This window comes from Misgurnus anguillicaudatus, chromosome 20 (assembly GCF_027580225.2).
Source record: "Misgurnus anguillicaudatus chromosome 20, ASM2758022v2, whole genome shotgun sequence".
Classification (NCBI taxonomy): Eukaryota; Metazoa; Chordata; class Actinopteri; order Cypriniformes; family Cobitidae; genus Misgurnus; species Misgurnus anguillicaudatus.
The window spans coordinates 1,255,078-1,277,749 of NC_073356.2; the positions used below are offsets into that span (position 1 = coordinate 1,255,078).

Genomic DNA, 22,672 nt, shown 5'->3' on the forward strand with positions numbered 1-22,672 from the left:
CTTGAAGTTTTAATTTAGACTGAATTTTAAAGAATATTGAAGGACTTCACATTTAATCTGGGCTCTTATTGACAGATTTTTCTTTAATATTCAGTGCAAGTCATCTATTTAAAAAATAATATTTTAAAATAAAATTTTCATTTTCTAATAACAGAAATTAATCTGTTTGGCACAGGTATAGTTTTTTTCTACAAACGTAATTTCATGCATTTAATCATACACCTTCAGAATGAATGATTTTTTAAATCAAAGTTAACATTTAGTCAAGTGTGTCCAAACCTTTGGCCTGTACTGTATATATAAAATATCTGAATATTTATATATAGTATATAGTATAATATACTAGTCAAAACCTCAAACAATACCTTGAAATTTTGAACAATACCAGTTCTTGTCTTAGGGCAACTTAAACTTTTTTATCCAGTTGCAAATGTTGACTAGTATGTGCATGTGTGTGTGTGTATATATATATCTTTATAATTCATTTACAATTGCTTAGAAAATCCATACTCACAGTCACAAGTTCAGACGTGGTTCTTTACTCAATACTCAAGTATGATAGACAACATAAAAATCAAGTATTAAAAAAAGGACAATCATTTTTGGATGTTTTAAAAGTTTGGAGCTTTTTTACATAACTTTAATATACTGTGCAGAATTTCCATGTTGTCATATACAAATCTGTTTCAGCCATAATATTGATTACAAGTTCTTATACAACACATTTACAGCTATTTGATCACCATATATTAGACATATCATAAAACTATGAGTTAACACCATGCACGCTATAGACAGACAGTATTGAAGTTGAGAGATTTGCGATCGCGCATTAGGTATCACCGCTGCATCATACTTGCAGTTTTACGACTGGACTGTACTGGTTATATATGTTATTAACATGTTTCCAAATGGGCGACACTGATTTTGCAGCTCATCTAAGCAGTCTGTCTTTAACTTCTTGGAGTGGAAAAGTACAGTTTTGACATCTTAAACTCCCCTAAAAAGCCAAATTGATATTACAAGGAAAAACGATCAAAGTGCCATTTGAACAACTTATTTTGCAACAATGTCTTTGTCAAAATGAAATATCCTGCTTTAGTTTAGAAATGTAAAGTAGTGTTAGTGCTAGAAGTATATCACATAAATCATAATAAAGTATTGGATTACTTAGTTCCTTTTTCCCACTTCATTTGCAAGCTCATCCTACATTATCATCATCATAACGGTCCAGAGAAAAGAGGATCAGGAATGTTACATTCAGTTTACTCAATTCATCAAGCAACATCCTCTGCAAATGTACACAGACAGATCTACAGGTGCTGCTACGGCCTTTGACCTCTCTCTCTCCACATGGATGGCACAGAGTTTTTGGGCGAGAAAAGAGAAGATATAAATAAGGAAATAAAGAAAGAAGGGACGGTAGAGACAGGATCTTTACTAGGAGAGTTGCCAGATCATTATGCCAATGATGAAGATCACTACAGAAATGACCACTGCCAGGATGCACATCTTCTTACGGGACTTTTGCTACAGAAAGATAGAAAATATTTTGCTTTATTAACTAGCAAGTTTATTTTACAGTTTTACATTTCGGACAATTTATGATATCATAATAAAAGCTCTGGTGTAGTGTGTGTGTGTGTGTGTGTGTGTTTGGTAAATTTGTCACCTGGTAATGTGCGGCTCTCTGCAGCTGCTCCGCTCCTCTTTCCACATGCACCTCTGCACTCTCCACATTAGCTTCTATGCTGTCTGCAATTACAACCATTTTCAGAGAAACGTTACAAGCTGTTTAGACAAAACAATCACTTGGGAGAACACAACCATGCTTCAAGTTTCCATCACTAATGTAAAAGACATAAATTGATTATATTATTGAGATTTTAAGCTTAAGCAGAAAACTGCTGAACATTAGTTTGAGTTCAATAAATCCTTATGAACAGACTGCATTTACCTATCATTTCACCCTGGTCGTGGATCATTACAGCAAGGTCCTTAAAAATCTGATTCACATCCAAAATGTCAGACTGCAATGACACAACAGAGAAATTCAGAAACTGCACAAATCCATTCAATTCAATTCAGAAAATTCGACAGACAATAAAGTGGCAAAATACAGCGACTATGAATAAACTTTACAAGCGAGCGTATTAATAATGTAACATATAGAAGAGGGTGCTAAGTTAAGCCAATGGTGGCTGACTTGACAGGGTTGAAAAACCCCTAGAGGAAAAACCTCCCGACTTTTTTAGCCAGGAGGGAAAAAAGTCCTAGGAGGAAAAAACCCTTGGGAGATCACCTGGAATGAACATACATCTAATGCCGTCAGATGAAAAAGATCAGATTCAGCAGTATGCATAGTTAATACATCTTATGGTGCGTTCATACCAGACATGAATGAAGCGTTAAGCACAAGTGATTTACATGTTAAGTCAATGCAAATAAGCAATAGACATCCTGTGGCGTGATTTGCACCAATTCGAACGTTTCGGGCGTTTGACGCACGTTGAAAAATCGAAAGGAGCTTGCTTTTATACTTCAATCGTTTCATGTTGTTCCTCAGGGGTGACGGGTCTTCAATGCGCAAATATAAAAGCACAGAGACATGCCATATCTCTATAGTGGGACAGTCAGTCGAGTGTTTAATACATGAAATATAGAGAGACTTCTTGTTTTTAACCTTTTCAGGTCATGGTTAAAAATGTCACAACTGTCCCTCTGGTGTGAGGTTTTTTTAAACTGCAATTTTTAATGGACTTGCTTGATGTGTCGCCATAAAAACTCAAAGTTCACGCGATCCGACAGCAGCAACTTATGCTTCTCATTCAACACATTGTAAGTTTATTTAAACAAACCATAATAAACATATTAAACAACTATTACATTTTTTCAGTATTGTTTTCGTTTTATGGAAAATTATTATGCAGTAGGCATGAGCTTATGAAATTATTTGCTTATTTAAAAAAAATAATCTGAAACATAACAAAAGTAATGTTACGGGCAAACACATCAAAAACTATAGAGACAGAGCGCAATTATGCAAATTTGAAAACCATGCCCACTGGGGGGGGGGGGGACAATCCAATCGTCTCCAATGACTTTGTATTGCGTGAGAGGCAGCCTCCTCGTCATTTCTGGCTCATAACAAAAACAGAATAATGCCTAAAAGCTGCTATGTGACAGGATGTACAGCTAACAAGCCAAAGAACACAGAAATACGTTTTTATTAGCTGTCGAGACGTAAAACCCAGCCTTTAAGGAGAATAAAGTGGATCGCCGACTACGTTTCCCCCTAGTAACGCAGTTCTACTAATAGAAGTACTATGAAAAGTTGCCTGTTTCCACTTTATTGTCTTTAAACGCTCGTTTTTTTGGAGTCGACAGATTAGTAAAACTTATTTCTGGGTTTTTGGCTTGTTAGCTGTACACTAGGGCTGCACGATTTGGATAATTTTTCCCATTGCGGTTATTGATGCTAAAATTGCGATGTGCGATTGCGATTATACTAAATGGTATCATGAGTCAACTTGATGGGTTTTAAGGAAAATCCACACACAGTTTAGCTAAAATGTGTATTTGTAAAACTAGAAATGTTTTCGTATTGCCACGTGATGTAGCAACTGCTCAGTGTCAGTAATCCTAAATCCAAAATACCGCCATTAAGGGTGTCACGATTAACTCTCAGAAGTGCCTTTAAAAACATCCATCCAGCGGAACGCGATTTATATTTTAAACACGAGGGATGTATTGCTACAACTCCTTGAAATGCATATCATAAACAGGATTACTACCTAGTGATCTGCCTTCGGACAGAGCGCAGCTCTCTGCACGTGCACGAGAGAGCCGCCAAGATGCAGCGGGTTATATTTTAAACAAAACATATAGTTTGCCTCAGCTCGCATAAAAAGCATAAAAACTGAACAAATACGTAAGGATTATTACTTTAGTTTATGTTTAGACTTTGGACAGATGCGAGAGCGCGTGCACGTGAGACAGAGAGAAGCGCAGCTGCTTATGACGCACCGGTTTTAGTTCAGATAATAGGAGTCCAAGACGCGCGCATTAAGTCTATCTGCGTGCAAGAAGGAATTCTCTCTCTACAAGCTCTCTCGCGTAAAGTAAAGCCCACAAACCCCCATGCGAGGAAAAGCACCCAATGTGCATGTTAATGTGAAACTATAATAATAATAATAATAATAATAATAATAATAATAATAATAATAATAATAAAGGCATATCATTTTTTGTCTTAAAAAAATTCATTTAAAAACCGAGAATCGAATTGAATCGTGACATCAGAATCGAAAATGTAATCGAATAGAGGATTTGGAGAATCGTGACACCCCTAACCGCCATACAACAGACATAGAGGTTTTTTTTAGCTACCAGATCAATGTCAACCTCCTCTGCATCCATATTTGCTCTGGTATAAGTGACGACGCACACCACACACGTGCATGCCACACGTGCACTGCCTTTTTAAAAAAAAATTCTTTCTTTTTTTAAACAGCAAGGAAAATCATCAAACTGTTATCAGAAAGTTTGTGTTAACAAGTCCACAAATTTATTTATTTAATATAATTGCAACATTTTGCTGTCATATAATTGCACAGGCTGACATCACGATTGCAATGTGATTAATTGTGCAGCACTACTGTACACCTTTTCACACAGCAGCTTTTAGGCATTATTCTGTTCTTAAGTTTTATCTGTAAATAAGTTTTTATAAGCTGTCGACCCCAAAAGCCGTCCTTCAGATGAGACGTTAAACCGAGGTCCTGACTCTCTGTGGTCATTAAAAATCCCAGGATGTCCTTCGATAAAGAGTAGAGGTGTGCCCCGGCATCCTGGCCAAAACTTGCCTATTGGCCTACTAATCATCCCTCATACTTATTGGCTATATCACTCTGTCTCCTCTCCACTAACAAGCTGGTGTGTGGTGGGTGTTCTGTTGCATCATCCAGGCGGATGCTGCACATTGGTGGTGGTTGAGGAGATTCCCCCGTTCATATGTAAAGCGCTTTGAGTACTGAGAAAAGCGCTATATAAATGTAAGGTGTTATTACTGTAATCTCATTTTTGTAATAATATATAGCAGAATAAATAAACCAGCTAAATCAGCATATTTTTATCAGCATTATATTGTTTTTAAATAATTATTGTATTTATTGTTCACTGTCAGTTTCTATGAAAGGTTTTACTGGATGGATGTGTGGATACAGTTAATAGATGCACGTGCGCCACATACACATTCAGTTCTTGTGCGTGTATTATAGTTAAAACAAATGTTTTGTAGCGATTTACTGCATTTGTATCAGCTATTATGGCAACCCCTAACTGCACAAGTTATGCCGGTCTTCCTGGATTTATCATAAGCATTAAAATGCCAGTCAAAACGGCAGACTCTTATCCCTCGCAATAGGACTACCATTAGCTGTAGTGGCTCACCGGTAGTTTTACCCATCTGAGCTCAAAGATGGCGGCGCACACATTTACGTGAAGAATAGTGTGGATAGCTTTAGCTGGCAAATTGAGAGTTTTTGCGTCTGAATTTCACCCAAGAATAACGCGCATTTATTTCACCAAGAATGAATAACCCAATTTATTTGCTTTATTCGCGTCTGGTGTGAATTGCACAGTCAATGATACATTTGTCAACGTTTTAAAAATTTGATAAATGATAGATTTATTTTAGATTAACATAACTTCTGAATATGCTCACAAACATCTAATGTGGGATGCTCTTCCTGATGTTAGTCAAATTCCTTTTATTAACTAAACTTATGTAGTGCTGGGCAAAGATTAATCGTGATTAATCGCATACAAAATAAAAGTGATTTTTGGCATAATATACGAGTATGTGCTGTGTGTAATTATTATGTATAAATAAATACACACACATTCATGTATGTATTTAAGAAACACTTACATGTTTATATATATATATATATATAAAAAGATATACAAGTAAAACAATTCTGAAATGAATATATGAATGTGTGTGTGGTTAAATATACACAATAATTAGACACAGTACGCGCACATATATTATGCAAAAAATCACTTTTATTTTGTATGCGATTAACCGCGATTAATCTTTGCCCAGCACTATTATATAGACTACAAGTAAACAACAGGAGGTGTAGAAGGAGAGTTAAATCTAACCTCGAGTTGTCGAATGGCGGTTTCTCTTTCTTTAATGAGCTCCAGATCTTCCTCTGTTATAGCATCTTCAGTCTGTATGGTGGTCTTACCCCAATCATCATTACTGCACAAACACAAATACACAGACATAACTCGAAGCACTGATTAAAAAAAACAAAAAGTCCTTACGAACAATTATCTGATACATACTTATCAAAAGACACCAACTGCTCATCGTGACCTCCATCTTCAGTCTGCCATAAAGAAAAACATTCAATCAATACACAAAATAAATAACAGTAAAGTCACAATACAACATCAGTCAAAACACATTTAGTGTTTATAACCGGGTATTATTCAGATTTATAAAACGGTTAGTTCCAATCCTTGATTCTGATTGGTCAATAGGTGTGCTTTATTCACAATAAAACACTGCTATGACCGCTTCACCCAACGGTTCTATTTAATATCACTGCGCCCTTAGCAACACCCTTAGCAACACATAAACATATAATGAGACAAAGTCTGAGAACAGTTTGTGGTTTTTATTTGAGCTTTCATGTTATTGTTCGCAGTCAGGGACTATTTTTTCTAGCAGAAGGAATGCTTTTATTGATTTAACTTCATGAAAGTTGCAATAATATTTTTTTTACTTTAATATTGTGTAGTAACCGTTTTATAAAAGCAATAAGGTACTCGAGGCAAGTGCTGTATCGTGAATAAGTATCTCCGTTTCGCGTCGTGCCTAACAACGCCCTTCAGCCGTTACTTATTCACGATACAGCACAGCCTCTCGTACCTTATTGCTTACTTAAATAAAGGTTTGGTGGGTCTACCCACCAAAAGAAGTTTTAGTTGGTAGATTACTCCTCTCCGATGGTAACACATCTTTTACTAATCTATATGGAGTTATACTAATATTGCTTTAACTCATATCAAAACATTTATCAGTAATATCTATTAGTAATATCAGTAAGATGGGTTAAATATAGTCAAGATTGTAGAACAACTGCATGACATACAACAAACAATTCATAAATGGCTTTTGAACTAAAAATGAACATTAACCAATAGCCTGTTGGGACTTTATGACATCTGCAGTAAAAGAAAGCCGTTTTCAAAACACCAGCAACATTTATTAATGAGTAAATAAGGTCAACAACACTTTAAATACTGAGCATTCTTTCCATGTCATTATATCTGTTGTTAGTGGACTGTTACTATACTAATGGCTCTATTTCTATTTCCATGTTATGCTGGGCAGACTTTCAAACATATCTGCAGATCTCCACTGTTTAAAACTGGCCACCAAACTATTCAAAGACCATCCATGCATGTATAGTTTACTCTATTAAGAGAAAGGAGAAGTGAGATTTGCGTCTAAAAGCGTCTTTGCATCCTGTATGCGTGAAGGACCAATGCAGAAGTGTAACAACAAGCACAACAGATGTCATGTCCCCTGATTATCATTTTCCAGCATTAGAAAAATATACAATAACACTGTAAATCAAAAAAATTTAAAATAATCTAGTGCTTTACTATTTTTCTGCCTTTCGACATTACATTTAATATCAATAGTTATATTTTACCATTAGAAATACTACTGTGAATAAAGATCCTACACATACTGCTGGATTAACCGTTACAGAAAAATAAAATGATTTTGGTCATTATATCAATACTGTTCGTTTAGGGCAGCTGTGACAAAAACCTTACAGTGGGTGTTGATTTAATGAATTTGTTAAGAACTATACAACAATATTACTTACATTAACCTCTGAATATACGTCATTTAATTAAGTGCACATAAGCTTTGTTACAAAACCTAGAGATCTGCCCACCTTACATTAAGGCATTTAACATTGACGCCTTTATCCAAAGCAACTAACAAAGATTCGGAAACAACACTGAAAAAAATGATTCATTGAATTTAATAAATTTTTTGAAGGTAAGTGGTTGCGATCAATTTATTTAAGCTACATTTAAACAAAAGTTTTATATTTTATTTTACTTTACTAATCTTTTTTTGTTTAAATGTAGCTTAAATAAATTGACTTCAACCACTTAAAAAATGTATTAAATTCAATGAATAATTTTTTCAGTGAATAAAAGCGATGTGTCATAGGGAGGCAATAGTACATAAGGTGCTTATAACAAGATACAAGTTTTCAATACCTTAGCAACACATTGTAGGAATCACAGATGTAAATGCTACTAGGGGCAATATTACAGAAAGGTCCCAAGTTAGAATCTAACTTAAGTTCAATGTTCAAAATGGGTTTCAAATGGAAATCACCATGGTTACTAAACAAATAGTTTAGGATTCTGAGTTATATAATACAGCCCCATCCTTCTTATGATGCCTTGCTTTGGCCAAAACCTAAAAGCAGCTCTGCACGTATCAAATTGCTGCTTTAGGATACTTATTTAAACAACAGACACCAATGGTTCGAAACCAAGCCATTCTGCAGCAAGTTATTCCTAAAGGATCCATAAATGTCTCTTACTGAGAGGCGCGACCCCGCTCGAGCTCTGGCCACTGATTCTTTCTCCTTCTCCGCGGCCCGACGCTGCACTACCTGGAAGTTGTTTAGTGCAGCTGAGAAATCATTCATCAGTCGTTCCTTCTGGATTTTTTGCTGTCTCTGTTTAAAGTATGCAAAAAAAGAAAAATCTATATGAAGGCATTATGTAGTTTAAAGTAGCCAACAAAAATTCTGACTCATAGAGTGCAAAAGTATAGCTGAAAGGCAACATGAAATTTAAAGTAGCCAAGTTTAATAAAAGTAAAATAATATTAAGCACTGTAATATAACAATAGAGTTAGTATATACACCAATAAGCAATTACATTATGTCCACATGCTTGATGTAGCACAAATGCTTTTCCAAGTCGAGCCAAAGTCAAGTCGGGTGAATATTAAGACATTAATAAAAATTCACGTTCCTTGAACCACTTCTTCATGATTCTTGCAGTGTGGCAAGGCACATTATCATGTTGGCAATGGCCATAAAAGGGAGAAAACACAGTTGACATAAACGTGCACTTGGGATAACAGGGCCTAAGCGTCCTAAGAAAACATTGCCCGGCCTGTGTCCACCCAACAGTGCATTCAGGTGCCATAGCCTCTGTTGGTAAATGGCATATCAGTGCTCAGGCATCAATGTGATTGCATAATTAAAGGCGGGGTGCACAATGTTTGAAAACCGCTTTAGAAAAGGGAGTAGGGCCGATTACCAAAACACACTTGTAGACAATCAGCAGTAAGGAGCGTGTCTACTAACCGACATCCTTGCCTGGGTTGCATATGTGTGGGGCGGGTCTATCAAAAGAAGGTCCAGATTCTATTGGGGTAGGGGCGTGTTTGTTTAGGTGATTTCAAATATCAACATTGGCTTTCAAACATTGTGCACTCCGCCTTTAAACTTATTTCATTTCTTCCAATCATCCACAGTCTAATCACAATGATCTTAGACTCATTTCATGCATTGTCTACAAAGGTGTGCAGTTATCATGGGTAACTTATGCAGAAGGCTGCGATGCACGGTGTGCTATGACACACTTTCCTATCTGTTGGTGATTTATAGCGCTATGGCCCTGCAGTTGCTGTGAACCGCACCCCTCTGGCATCAATAAGTTTCGGACAACACACAGCTGGATGCCGGTTCGTTGATTGGACCTCCGTTCATCACTTTTTGATATGTACTCACTACAGTGGCACATGAACAACCCATAAGGCGTGCTGTTTCTGAGACTGAAATTCCAAAGCTCGTTCCACCACGATTTGTCATCTATCAAAATCTGATAAAATGGCAGCTTTTACCATTCTGACACTAAACACTCCACTGATGGAAAGCTTGTCCTATGTTGGTTGCCAGGTGCACTCATTGGTCAAGGCTGGGGGTGGTCATAATGTAATGGCTCGTCGATGTGTATGTGTATATATTATGATGGTCTCACTCACACACACCTGTTCGGACACAGAGACAGGGAGAGAGAGAGCGCCCAGATCTTTTAGGTGTTTGTTGGTCTCTTTGGCCAGTTGGTTTGTGTAGTGTTGCACCTGCTGACTGTAGACAAATCAGACAAATTTATTTAGAATCAAAAAGCCAAAGCCAGAAAATTAATCAAGAGCAAAACACACTCACAGTCTTTCATGAAGGTCACTAGTGTCTTGTCTGGTTCCCAGTTGGTTTACCATGCTCTTGATTTGAGCAGCTAATACAGAAAATCCAAAGTTAGATCAAACACGGCCACTACAAAGTCTCTCACATCAGATAAATAAGAAGTAAATGTGGGTGAATCTCATGAAGATATTAACAGTCTGGGCACAATTATTTTTGCGTTTGAAGTCAAATTAGGATCAATTCTGTACCACAAATGTATAAACACTTCACAACTTTAAAGGCGGAGTCCACGATGTTTGAAAAACGCGTTGGAAAAGGAGACGGGCCGACTACCAAAACACACTTATAGCCAATCAAATCAAATCAAATGCCGGGTTGCGTATGTGTGGGGCGGGTCTATCAACAGAAGGTCCAGATTCTATTGGGGTAGGGGCGTGTTTGTTTAGGTGATTTCAAATATCAACATTGGCTTTCAAACATCATGGACTCCGCCTTTAATAAGATAGCCTTTAATTTCCAAATGTTAAAGGATTAGTCCATTTCCAGATAATTTACTCACCACCATGTCATGGTGGTGAGTAAATTATCTGGATTTTTCTTTTATGAAAATGGACTATTCCTTTAATACATGACAGTAGGACTTATTCAGTAACAATTTCTGTACATTTTTCACACTTGAACTTCTCACGAATACTTTCCGCCTAATTCACAACATGTGCGTATGCACATTAATCTGTTCTTATATTATATTCTTTTGTTAGTGAATTTGGAGTGTTCTACATGAGCGGGCGCGTGCACGAGGTTGTCAATTTGCATGAAACAGATTTTGAAGATTTGATAAATAAGCGCATCTTCTTTATAAGTGTAGAAAAAATAAGTAGGCTATAATAATGTATAATATCCTCTATATGTAAGGAATAATTGACGACGGGCCATTGAATTGTAAGAAAATAATGCACACCAAGGTGGTAATGCGGCACGACGCAAAGCGGCGTTACACCGCAGGTGTGCATTATTTTCAAATAATTCAAAGGACCGGAGTCAATTATTCTGCTTCCACCACGGTTACCACAAACATTGCTCTGGTGCCTATTTTTAAGACATTTGAAAAGATAGGTGTGCGGTTTACAGTAATAATCAATAATAATCAACATTATTATATACATTATAATTATTGCCTTTTATTTTATTATAGCGGATGTGATTATTGCGTACATGTGGTATGTTGTTCTTGAACTTTTTCATACATTTAGAAGAAAGTTTGTTAAGAACGTTTTAGTTAAATCATGATTTGTTCGTGAAAATGTCTGTATGCATATTTCATGCACACATTCGTACGTACGCATGGTTATTGAATGAGACCCATTATGTTTAAATAAATTACTCGTGGTGTCCTTCACAACATGCATTGTACAAAGCATCTTTACAGAAATAAATCCTTTTCTTGATTTTGCTGTATTAGTAATAATTAGTTACCCCTCTCTCAACACTTACTGTTCTGTGTGATCTTCTGAATGTTGGAGCTGCATGTCTGGATCAGACTGCTGAAGTCTTTTGGTGGGACACGCTGCTCTGCCCTTCCGTACGACATGACTGCTAGATATTCCACTTACCCTGGACAGATGTGTCAGGAAAACTACAGCAGGAAATAAATGTCAGTGCCTGAAAATGCTGGTGACAGAGAAACATTTCGTTTTACTTTAGAATACAAAAAAAAGAATTACTCTCAGAAATTTAACAAAAGATTGTGATATGTGACAGCAATGATGACTTTGATGATTTAAAGGGGCCATGGCATAAAAATCTGACTTTTTCTATGTTTAAGTGCTATGATTGGGTCCCCAGTGCTTCTATCAACCTAGAAAATGTGAAAAAGAACAACCCAGTAACTTAGTTTTGGTAAACCATTCTCTACAAGAACATGAAAAAATAAATCGTTGAAATTTGGCTCTCTTTATGATGTCATAAGGAGCTCTTATTATAATAATACCACCCCTTAATCTGCACTATCCAACCACAGCACTGCCATTCAGTGCAGAGAAAAGCACAAGTTAGTTTTAATTGCAACAAACCACCATCATTGTGATCAGTGCTTGAATTTCATCAGCTCATTTGCATTTTAAAGGACACACCCAAAACAGCACACCTACAGAGTGGCAATTTAAAAAATGCTATAATAAATTATTTATATGATATTTTGAGCTAAAACTTCACAATTGTGCTCTGGGGACACCAAAGATTTATTTGACATCTTAAAAAAAGTCTTGTGCCATGGCCCCTTTAAAAGGGATTTTTACATTTTTACATACATTTCTTTGTTCTGCTGAACACAATGTTAGAGGTAGATATTTGTAATGAAGCAGGAAACAAAAACACCATTGACTTCCAAAGCAGGAAAAAATAATTGCGTGAACTATCCCTTTAAGAGTGTCAACAGTGTTTATGTCACCTTTACTGTACAGAGATTGAGAGATAACCAGATTAAACGGTATGACGTTTAACAACCTAGGTCACAGTAACGTTACTAAATCTACGAGTGTGCACTTTAAAGCTGCCCTGCATACTTTCAATACAAGCTATGAGTTAGACAAGCATCACACAAGCCCAATGACACAATAAGATGACACAATCTCGTGGGAAACTGCGTAGCTACTCATGTCACAAAATACATTGCGCTTTTAAAAGCCACCACACTCACACACTGACAGGTAACATTTTATTGACAGTAAATATCTGAACACTCCTGTGAATAATTTGGTGAGAGGACAGTGTTTTATGTAAGACTTAATAATACGAGGTGTTATATGAGCAAGCTAATGCTATAGCACACTAAGCAAAGATGTAATATACATAGTGATTTGGTATCAGGACATTGGTTTAGTTTTGTTTCCAGGCAAAACAATTCTCATAACTGTCACGTCACTCATAACAAATTATAGAACAAATGCGAAGCTCGCGAGTTACACAACAAAACGTAATTTTTAAAGTGAAACGCCACTTTAAAATACAGTCACATGACAAACATTCCATTAGTTTGTTTCCATTTTAACAAGCGTATATTAACCCTTAATATCCGATAAAACGCTAACCAGAAAATCCCGTTAAACTGCAAAACAACAGCACCCAAAAAAATAAATAGCATAACAATAAACTAGCAAACCAATCTCATCCTGCATTTCCCTCATATCCTCTGACATCCAGTGATGCTTTTACTTCCCATTAATTAATTTGTTGTGATGTATTTGTTAATTTGATATCTTACTTGAATTCAGGACCGCTCCTCACTCAGGACTTCCGGTATGATGTACTTTGTACTTCCGGTAAGTGGCTGCGCCCCCACGGGCACGTGACTGCGCGCTAGCGGGCATGAGAACTCTAATTTCACATTAAATAGTAATTTATGCAAATAATTAAGAAAATTATCGGAACATTTATAAAACCCTACGTGCCATGTACATATGCGATCCTGAAGGTAAAAATGCGGTGAAAGTCATTTTTCATTGATTCTGTTTTCTACATAAAATCATCCTACACGATGTAGGCTAAATAACATTTTGTGGAAATATGATATCTTTAATATTGACTAAGTAAAGTCATGTCAAAGATTAAAATTAATGTGAAATTAATAGTAACCCTGTTTTAAATAAAACGAGATAAAAACGTTTAAAATGAACACCTATTAATCACAATGTCTCTTTCCATTTGAAATGCAATGGGCCCATCAGTTTGAACATAAACTTTTGTTTACTGTATGCTTTCCATAAAAAGAACACAAAATACTAACAAACACAAATTAATGTGAACTGAATATCCACAGCAACAGCAACATAATAATAAACTGATATTCAGCAATACATATGCTGCATTCTACTAATATCAATGCTTTATATTTTATATATCTTCACATTTGTTTACGTTAAGAATGCATTCTTTGCTACAGTATATAAACCAATACTAAATCAAAACAAATGTATATTCTCAGTCCATCTCCTCATATTGGTAAATTGGCTCTGGTAGATAACACATTACACTACATGTGACCCCGTCCCATGACTCAGGAGGCTGAAAAAAGCATCCAATCAGAGCGCTGTAAAACTCCTCACTCTGCTCCATAAACCTCTGATTTGCCTCCATCACATTGAGTTCCGAGTCTGGATCTGCAATACAGAGAAACAACATACAGTTGTCACAGTATTGTAAGACAACTTATTAATTGGACTTGACAATTCTTGACAAAGGTCTGAAAGGTAAATATAATGAGAATATACTACAATCATAAACTGTGCTTATGTACCGTACATTTGTGAAAATGAAACCTAAATGAGTGGTTTCCAGAACAGGGTTTAGATTAATCCAGGATTAGGCCTAGTTATATTAGGACATTTAAGTAGTTTTTACAAACACACCTTAAAGAAAACATTACTGGTGTCCATATTGAGACAAAACAATGACACTCAATGCAAGCTGTTTCAGATAAGACATCTCAAACATGAATTTTAGTCAGGGACTAGACATAAGCCCTGTCTGGAGAACCTCCCCAAAGTGTTTAAATGATTTTTATGTGAGTATCAGTATTTGAATTGAGAGGGGGCTGGGGTGGTCTCAGACCTAATATAAGCATTAAAGGACACCCTATAAAGCACTGAAATATAAATTAGGGAAACCCCTAGTTTTTTATTCCAATTATGATACTACATAAATTTAAAATGCTAGTGCTGTGCTGACACAGAGCGATATTGTTCATTATTTGTCCCAATCTCGCAATAATCTAATCCAAAAGATTTCTGTCTGAAATAAATGTAAACTCTCAAGTGCGCTTCACACTGTTTTCTGGAGGAATTAAATGTTTAGGGTTTGAATATATATATATGATTAAAAACATACTATTAAAAAGTACTATTTATTTCTTTAGGAGAGGCTTACCAAATGCACATTTAAGAGAAAAATAACATTCATGAACTACACCAGACAGGCTGACCTAATATAAAAAGGTGAACTTACACTCTAGGTGATCATCTTCCATCTCTTCATAATCCTGTGGAAGATTATTTCAAATTAAAAATAAAACGTTATATTGGATACATTTATATCAGAACCTGCAGATAAACTCATGAATCCAAATTAATGTCAACTGATAAAAGAAAACACTGCATAATTGAGATGATATTTACCTGTGTGATGTTCTGAGAGTAGTTGATGTAGTTTATATCATGGTTCCAGTCATATGTAGAGGAATGGTTGAGGTACTGTGGGTAATAATACTGGTTTAGATATAAGTTATGGCTGTTGCCGTTTTCTGCATGGAATTGCCAATTCTGTCTCTCTGTAGACACTTTCTTCCTAATGGAGAGAAGGATTAGACAGATTATTGTTAAAGTTTTGGGAAAACAGTATTGTGACAATTATGAATGAATTAAATATAGAGATTAATGTAATTTAAATAAGACCTTTATCAAGAAGGTGACTTTTTGGTAATGTTCTTCTTTTACTGTACACAAAGTTATGCTACCTTTCATGCATAATTGAAAGCAAAGTTAGTATCCATAGAGAAAGGGAAAGAAAAACAAACGCAACCAGCCTGATGTAACACATCAGCCCTCACCACATAACTTAGACTCACAGTTTGTTTGTAGCCAAACTGAGGCGTAATGTTTTTTTCCCAAGTCCAACAGCGCCCTGGAGGTCTGCCAAGGCCCGTCTCTGATCTCTCTCACTCTCAAAACTCACAAACCCGCAGCACCTACAAACAAACCATTTAGAAATGGAAATGTATGGAAATGAAAGGCCGTGTGCTGGAGCTCTATAGTCAGATCTCACTTTGAGTAGCCATCGCCGTCCCGAATGATCTTCCCACCGCAACACGATGAGAAATGATAATGAAAAAACTCGTACAGCATACCATCATCCACGTCTGCTGTGAGATCCGACACAAAAAGAGAGAAAGTGGAACTGCAGAAGACAGCGGTGATAAGAACAAGTTTGATGGATTGCTGACTGCACAGAACCTCATGGGCCAAAACACAATGCTCCTCTCCAAATCTTTTTATTTACTTGGCCTGAATTGTCTGTAACCTAATGCAGTATTCCTGACTCACACTAGTTTGAAACAATCAACTGAAGATATGGACAAAATCAAAATACTACTATGATTTTACAAAGCATTTCTCACCGACTTTCCCCGTGCTTCCCGTAATTGGCCCGACTCAACTTGAACCTTTTAGACTGAAAAGAGTGCAAAAATCTAAGAGATTCTGTCAGCAAAGTCAAACTGTATGAATGCAGTAAAATGTTGTGAATGATTACAGGAGTAGCACCAGGTAAAGATTTTCCATTCACTTTGCGAAGGCATCTCTCTACCGCCGTCTCGTCCACCAGATCCACAAAACCATAACCTGCGGGTTTTCTGCAGAGATGATTAACATTTATAAACTAAATTAGCTAATGTACAGATAAAACAGACAGACAGGCAGATATCCCTCACCCTGTTACTTTGTCTCGGATTATTCTGACTCTCAGCACAGTTTCTCCCATTTGAGCAAAAGCTCTGGATATAAACTCTTCAGTCATGTAGGGCTCCAGCTATCAACACAGACACATTTATTACTGCCATGTTCTCTGACACATGCCGTGTAGGAAAGGGATTCAAAAGGTGCTGGTACACATAATAAAGCAAGTTGATTATAATATCAACAACAACTTTGCTGCTATTTTTCACTCACGTTGCCCATCCAGAGGCTACTCATTTTATCTTCATGTGTTCTCTGAATAAATTTGAAGTTTTGATGTTTTAAAGTAAGTTACAAACCGGGATTTCCTTATTGGTGTTTTGGATGTAAAGTCGGTTTAAAGAATGAACACGTGTCAGTGTTTATAGATAACTCTGCTGTCCAACAGCGCCACCAAGAGGCAAGAATCACAAGTGTTTACTGTGAAGTTCTCACTGTTGGGCGCTAAAAATAAAATGAACTCAGTTATTTTTTTAAAAGAATGAATTAACTTCTTCAATACTTTAACTACTTTTAAAGATTGTTTTCCTTTATTTAACTGGCAGTTACATTGCCACTAACATGACAATAATCATCGCAGCATACAAAATAGAAAAATATATTGAACAAAACATAAACAAAATAAAAGAAAAGAAAAAAGAGAAAGAAAAAGACATGCGGTCATAAAGTAAAAGCTTTACGTTATTTATTATTTAAATAATAATTATTATTATTTTTCAACCAAGTAGTAAACAAAAATTTTGTTTAGCCCACTTTTTTGTTTATGTATATGGTATTTCCCCATAATAATAATTAAAAAGATTAACAATAGGTTAATTTGGTCGTAATCTTTCTCTATTTAAAAAATAAAGAATAAAACTACTTTTAAGGATGTGCCGCAAAGATGACGTATTTTTGTAGGCCAACCCGGAAGTGAACAAGACACTGGTTCCCTTGCTTAAAGCTCATTCCTTTTGGATTATCGCAAAAAAGATTTATGACACTAACACGTTTTTTTCTAACAAGTTATTCTTCACAGATGAATAAAAATCGTATGAAATCTGAAGTGTAAATGCGTTTTCTAGAAATATAAAAAGACGAATTTTACTTCCAGGTCAGTTTTATCTCTGCCGCACTCCACGGCATTTTACATTTGACTTTTTTAAAAACCATTTAAACACGACGGGAGAAATAAATGTATAAACACTTTATGTTAAAGAGACATTTTTGTAAACCTGACAATAACTGTGTAAAGAGTTTTGGCAAAGTTTGACACAAAAAAGCAGAAAGCTCAGATTAAATTGGTTTATTCTTGACCTTATACCGACATTTTCCATTTATCAACCATTTATTGCTTTATTAATATAAATTTATATTTAAGGAATAATTGGGAAAATTTCAAATTCTGTTATGAAAAAGCATTGTTAATATGGATAAAAAAGAAAACCTTATCAAAAAATGTTTACAGCATATTTTTAGTAAACTATATGTTTTCCATTTGAATGTTATTTCATATTTTATGTAAGACATGTTTATTTAAGAGCCATTCTGATAGTGTAATTCAGATGACTTGATGTCACTCCAGTGAAAGTCCAGAAGTGATAGTAGGTATGAATAATTCAGTAAAGCTCCCTCATCATGTGTCAATATCCCGTCTCTATGTGTGGCTTTACATGCTTTTATGTATAAATTGTAATACTTTTTCTTTTGGAAAATTGTGTGAAAAATAAATCTAAATGTTTAATAACAGTAATATTCCATTCTTTAATAAAGGAATAAGTTTAATTCTTTTTGCACTTTTATTTGACCCACACATCACAATTTCACCATCTTCTTGGAAGACAACAACATTTCTTTCCCTAATTGTTTTTATTGTTTGGCCAAAAAAGGGCGTTGGTCCTAAAGCAAAGCCGTACAGCACAGATATCACAAGAATCATTACAAACAATGAAAGAGGAAAATTCACAATCACTTACAAAACCAACTGTCTATGTCAGATCCCACATTCTTGAACTTGGCCAATAGCTGCTATTAAATCTGACACTAAAGTTAGATGACTTTAAGACTGTGAGCAGCAAACATTACAGATGCCAGGTTAAACACCATGACTTAAGACTGTTCCAAGTACATAAATTAGTACCAATATGACCAACACAATGTGTCAGAGGATAATTGCTTCAAATGTCAATGCTACAATGGCCAATGAACTCCCAATGATGGCAGTCAATGCTTGATGCAATGATGTGTGCATGTACATTGTTAATCATGGAAACAACAACAACAACATTTAGATAATTACTAGAATAAAAGGTCTGCATAAACTGCATAGTAAAGAAACATGCATTGCATTAAGTGAGTTTAGGGTAAATTAAGCAGCGACAAAATAACTATTACTGGAATTATTGTCTTTAGATCAGCCTAAAATTAAAGCCCAAACCTCAACCACTGACAATAATTACAGTTACCAAATAATCTTGTATGTAAAACATTTTGATGTCTTATGTTAATGAGAACTGGAGTGGGCGGGGCTGAAGTGACATGGAAATTATGTCACAATGCAAATGATATTACTGATCTTAAATACTGCTTCATTTTCTTTATCCAATCATATATTTTTCTTTTGATCCCAGAGTGAAATGTGACCTGGACACTGTAGACTGCTGTATCATTTTTCCATCAAAAGACAAGACGAATATGCTCATATGGAGAACACATCTGTACAGAAATGTATTGGCACAGTTATATGCAACGAAACACTTTCATTTCCTGAATCTATGAATGTTTAATGCAAACCTTTTTCAAACAGAATACCTGTGGCTTGAACACTGCTAAACAAAACAATGCAATGCAGTGTGCCTGATATAAAATCTATTATAACTTATTCACATTATGATGAAAATTAAGAGCTGATGTTTTAAAGGTACCAACACACCAATTAAATCTCAGCCCACCAACAATTAACCATTTTATCAGTACTAAGGATGGGAATGTAAAGGTCAATAAAACCTTTAGTTTTTGTTTTTTTGGTCCTTGAAATTCTTGGACTGTGGATTAGTTCAATCTGGAATAAACATGAGGTTACGACCCAGATTAGTTGACCTAATTACATCAAAGTTCTCAGATGCAAACAAAATTAAGACTAAAATAGTGGCTTTTATGCATCTATGCGAATACAAAAACAGGACAATTTAAACAAAAGCAAATATGTGTGACCGTGTCTAAAATGATTAGGGGTAAACAGGGTGGGTGTGTGCTTTTCGGTTGATTGTGTTTGGCATGTGGCATGGCAGCGATACATATGAAGGCAGGTACCACCAGCAGAGCAGAGGGCAACAGGTAGGCCTCCCTTTGGTAACGTGTACGGGGAAAGGAAGAAGGTGTCGGATGCTACCAGGTTTGGCTTTTATGCAATCTTTAGAAACTGTTCCACTGTGTCGTCCTCCACGGCATCAGAAAACATTTCGTAGTTCTAAAACAAAGGACAGCAAACACAGACACACACACACATACACACCATATTAGTTCAGTAAGAATATCTATGTGGTTTTAGGTTTGTTATTGAATTTTTCAATTCATAAAAAAAAGTTCATAAAAATAAAGCATTTCAATTACTGACTTTGAAACTTTTCATTGCCATTAAAGTGAAATGACTGAACTATACCACAGTATTGTTCATGTGGGCATCACAAGTATTTTCTTACATTAAATCATTATATTATAATTATGGTAATTGTTTAATTGTTTGAAATTACAAGGTTAACAGGTGTTTTTGGTGTAAGATCAATTTCTCTTTAGTATTCTTGCTACAAACTGCATTTTTCGACTTTTATTTTTTTCATTCATACTCAAAAGGTTAAAGTTCGGTATTCATGGAGAATCTCCTCTGCGTGGTCGGGTTACGTTTCTTCATGTTGTAAACTCCAGGCTTTTTTACTGTATATGGGTGTAATATTCAAATTACACCGTCATAACATATTTACACACGGATCTGTCATTGTTTGCATGTTAGGTTAATAAATTAGGCCCATTGTATATAATTCATGTCACAGACACCCAAACAATCTCACAGGCACAACGATAAAAGATTTCATCATTAAAGGAAGCATAAATTAATCTTCAGGTTATAAACTCTCTCTTATATTGATTCCTCATTTCATGACCCCATTAATGCAACATAGGAATCTCTAATCGTTTTCATGTCATGAACAAATAAATTTGTTCTCATAACACAATGTGTCAGTCTGAATATATACAGGACAGAGTACAATATACAAGAGGTGCATGAAATTTAGTAAATACTAAATTGAATTAAACTTGTTTTTCACACAAAGCTTTGATATTTTTTCAGTAACTTTGTAAATACTTGCATTATGTTTTCACTAATGTTTAAAGGGGACATATCATGAAAATCTTATTATTTTTATTATTATTATTATTATTTTTACAGTCTAGGTAAAGTTTCAAAGGTAAACTCTCCTAAAAGGTTCTCCTTACCCCACAATACTGGTCCTCATTGAATATTTGAGGCGGGATTGCCGTGGGGTTACCCGATTTACTCCTCATTTCATCCCGAACTGCACCGCCCACCGAGATGTCAATCAACTCGTACTTGATGCTCTTACTGTCCAGAATACGCATCACCTCAGCCTGCTGAGACTTCACCTGAAAAACAAGCAAATCTCTAAGGTCAAGCACAAGAAGCTGCACAAGTCTCTTTCCCAGGTCATTATTGTGGATATAAACAGAAAGATATAGTTCCCTTTATAACTACCGCTTTAAATGGAGAGAGGACAAAGGTCTAATGATTAAGCCTAATAAAAACATTACAAAAGACAATTGTGACAAAACCTTTACAGTAATTTTCCATTTATTTAACTTCCTGAAAAGGCCCATGATGATGTGATAACATTGTGGAGGATGTTCTTATGCATTAGTCATATAGGAAATGTATTTAATACAGATAAAAATAGCACACATGCCACATCACCATATAAAGTCAAATATTATGGGTTCAAATTAAAAAGGTGTACTTTGACTTTAAAAGTGAGTAGTTCACCATAAAGTTGTGAGTTGATGATTAATAATGAGAGGACTGTAACAGGAAGTTCTGCAGAAAGCAACTTTTGGAAAGTCTGTTAAAAACTAATGCACACTAAATTAACTTAGCAATGAACATTAAGGCAATAAAAGGTAAATTAAATTAACAAAGTTTCTAGAAGCTCACTTAATATTGATAATTGTTACTTATTAAACCCAATCCAATTCTGCTGCTAGCGCATGAACTTCTGGTCTGCTGATTCACAGCATCAAGGCATCTGAAACATGCAGCAACTCGAATAAACACTGTTGCTCAACTGACGCGTAACCTTACTAGTTTTATGCCAGATATGAGCTTGCATGCCAAAGCATTTATATAAAGTTAACCATAGCAGCACGGGTGCGAGTGCAATTACATTTATTTTAACAGGAAAGGCAAAAAAGAGACAACATGACTTCCGCTCTCGATGTAAGTTAATGCGAGTTTTTCTCTCTCACTCGATGATTAAAACTGCGTCTTGCTAAACAACTACAACACCCGCTGTAAGCGATTGCTACAACAATGTCACAGTTATGCATCTATGAGCGTTCTTGTTGCTTAAATCCAGTTAACTTAGCTGTGATGTTAAGAGAGCAGTTGGGTGTGTCCTCAAGCATAATCCTCCATTTCACATGTATTTCATCGGGCAGTGTTCAGATGCTACGCTTTAATTTTAAGTTGAAATGGTTTATTCTCACCTCCCTTGATGCAGTAACGGTGGTGTAGTAGAGTTTGATGCCCATGATGGATGATGTTCGTAATGTCTCTTCGTGAATATGAACGCGAGCAGTTCCCTGTTCTCTTGTTCTTGCAGCTCACCGTTGAGACCGCTATGC

General features: G+C 35.7%; 3 protein-coding genes across 6 annotated transcripts; all 3 read right to left on the reverse strand.

Annotated features, from left to right (window-relative positions):
- Positions 1 to 519: 519 nt before the first annotated feature.
- Positions 520 to 13,780, reverse strand: stx12 (syntaxin 12). Of its 4 annotated transcripts, none has more exons than XM_055220272.2 (10): positions 13,537 to 13,780; positions 11,769 to 11,945; positions 10,296 to 10,365; positions 10,112 to 10,217; positions 8,655 to 8,792; positions 6,358 to 6,401; positions 6,169 to 6,271; positions 1,958 to 2,030; positions 1,673 to 1,755; positions 520 to 1,530 (listed from the first exon to the last, which is right to left on the reverse strand). In XM_055220272.2, the coding sequence occupies exons 2-10, from the start codon at positions 11,863 to 11,865 to the stop codon at positions 1,441 to 1,443; spliced, it is 804 nt and encodes a 267-aa protein (XP_055076247.1). In that variant the 5' UTR covers positions 11,866 to 11,945; positions 13,537 to 13,780; the 3' UTR covers positions 520 to 1,440. The 4 variants fall into 4 exon arrangements, with proteins under 4 accessions (XP_055076247.1, XP_055076246.1, XP_055076249.1 ...); XM_055220271.2 differs by having other exon boundaries at positions 11,769 to 11,910; positions 13,537 to 13,774; XM_055220274.2 differs by having other exon boundaries at positions 10,118 to 10,217; positions 11,769 to 11,910; positions 13,537 to 13,756.
- A 219-nt stretch (positions 13,781 to 13,999) lies between these two features.
- Positions 14,000 to 17,265, reverse strand: trnau1apa (tRNA selenocysteine 1 associated protein 1a). Its single transcript, XM_055220270.2, has 9 exons — positions 16,994 to 17,265; positions 16,756 to 16,853; positions 16,578 to 16,677; positions 16,444 to 16,496; positions 16,092 to 16,223; positions 15,895 to 16,014; positions 15,446 to 15,614; positions 15,276 to 15,309; positions 14,000 to 14,431 (listed from the first exon to the last, which is right to left on the reverse strand). Exons 1-9 carry the CDS (start codon positions 17,015 to 17,017, stop codon positions 14,253 to 14,255), a joined length of 909 nt encoding a protein of 302 aa, XP_055076245.2. The 5' UTR covers positions 17,018 to 17,265; the 3' UTR covers positions 14,000 to 14,252.
- Positions 17,266 to 18,609: 1,344 nt separating this feature from the next.
- Positions 18,610 to 22,672, reverse strand: sh3bgrl3 (SH3 domain binding glutamate-rich protein like 3). Its single transcript, XM_055220276.2, has 3 exons — positions 22,535 to 22,672; positions 21,254 to 21,421; positions 18,610 to 20,228 (listed from the first exon to the last, which is right to left on the reverse strand). The coding sequence occupies exons 1-3, from the start codon at positions 22,577 to 22,579 to the stop codon at positions 20,163 to 20,165; spliced, it is 279 nt and encodes a 92-aa protein (XP_055076251.1). The 5' UTR covers positions 22,580 to 22,672; the 3' UTR covers positions 18,610 to 20,162.

What these genes read in the sequence shown, in the direction of transcription:
- stx12 (XM_055220272.2), bottom strand. Translation starts at nt 11,865, where the DNA reads ATGTCGTACGGAAGGGCAGAGCAGCGTGTCCCACCAAAAGACTTCAGC. An exon ending in CGACCAGGGTGAAATGATAG is followed by an intron (nt 1,756 to 1,957) that starts GTAAATGCAGTC and finishes TTGTAATTGCAG; the next exon opens with ACAGCATAGAAGCTAATGTG. An exon ending in AGAGAGCCGCACATTACCAG is followed by an intron (nt 1,531 to 1,672) that starts GTGACAAATTTA and finishes ATCTTTCTGTAG; the next exon opens with CAAAAGTCCCGTAAGAAGAT.
- trnau1apa (XM_055220270.2), bottom strand. Translation starts at nt 17,017, where the DNA reads ATGAGTAGCCTCTGGATGGGCAAC. An exon ending in ACTCTCAGAACATCACACAG is followed by an intron (nt 15,310 to 15,445) that starts GTAAATATCATC and finishes AATCTTCCACAG; the next exon opens with GATTATGAAGAGATGGAAGA. An exon ending in GGAAGATGATCACCTAGAGT is followed by an intron (nt 14,432 to 15,275) that starts GTAAGTTCACCT and finishes TCTGTATTGCAG; the next exon opens with ATCCAGACTCGGAACTCAAT.
- sh3bgrl3 (XM_055220276.2), bottom strand. Translation starts at nt 22,579, where the DNA reads ATGGGCATCAAACTCTACTACACCACCGTTACTGCATCAAGGGAG. An exon ending in CCGTTACTGCATCAAGGGAG is followed by an intron (nt 21,422 to 22,534) that starts GTGAGAATAAAC and finishes CTTGTTTTTCAG; the next exon opens with GTGAAGTCTCAGCAGGCTGA. An exon ending in ATGAGGACCAGTATTGTGGG is followed by an intron (nt 20,229 to 21,253) that starts GTAAGGAGAACC and finishes CCTTTGTTTTAG; the next exon opens with AACTACGAAATGTTTTCTGA.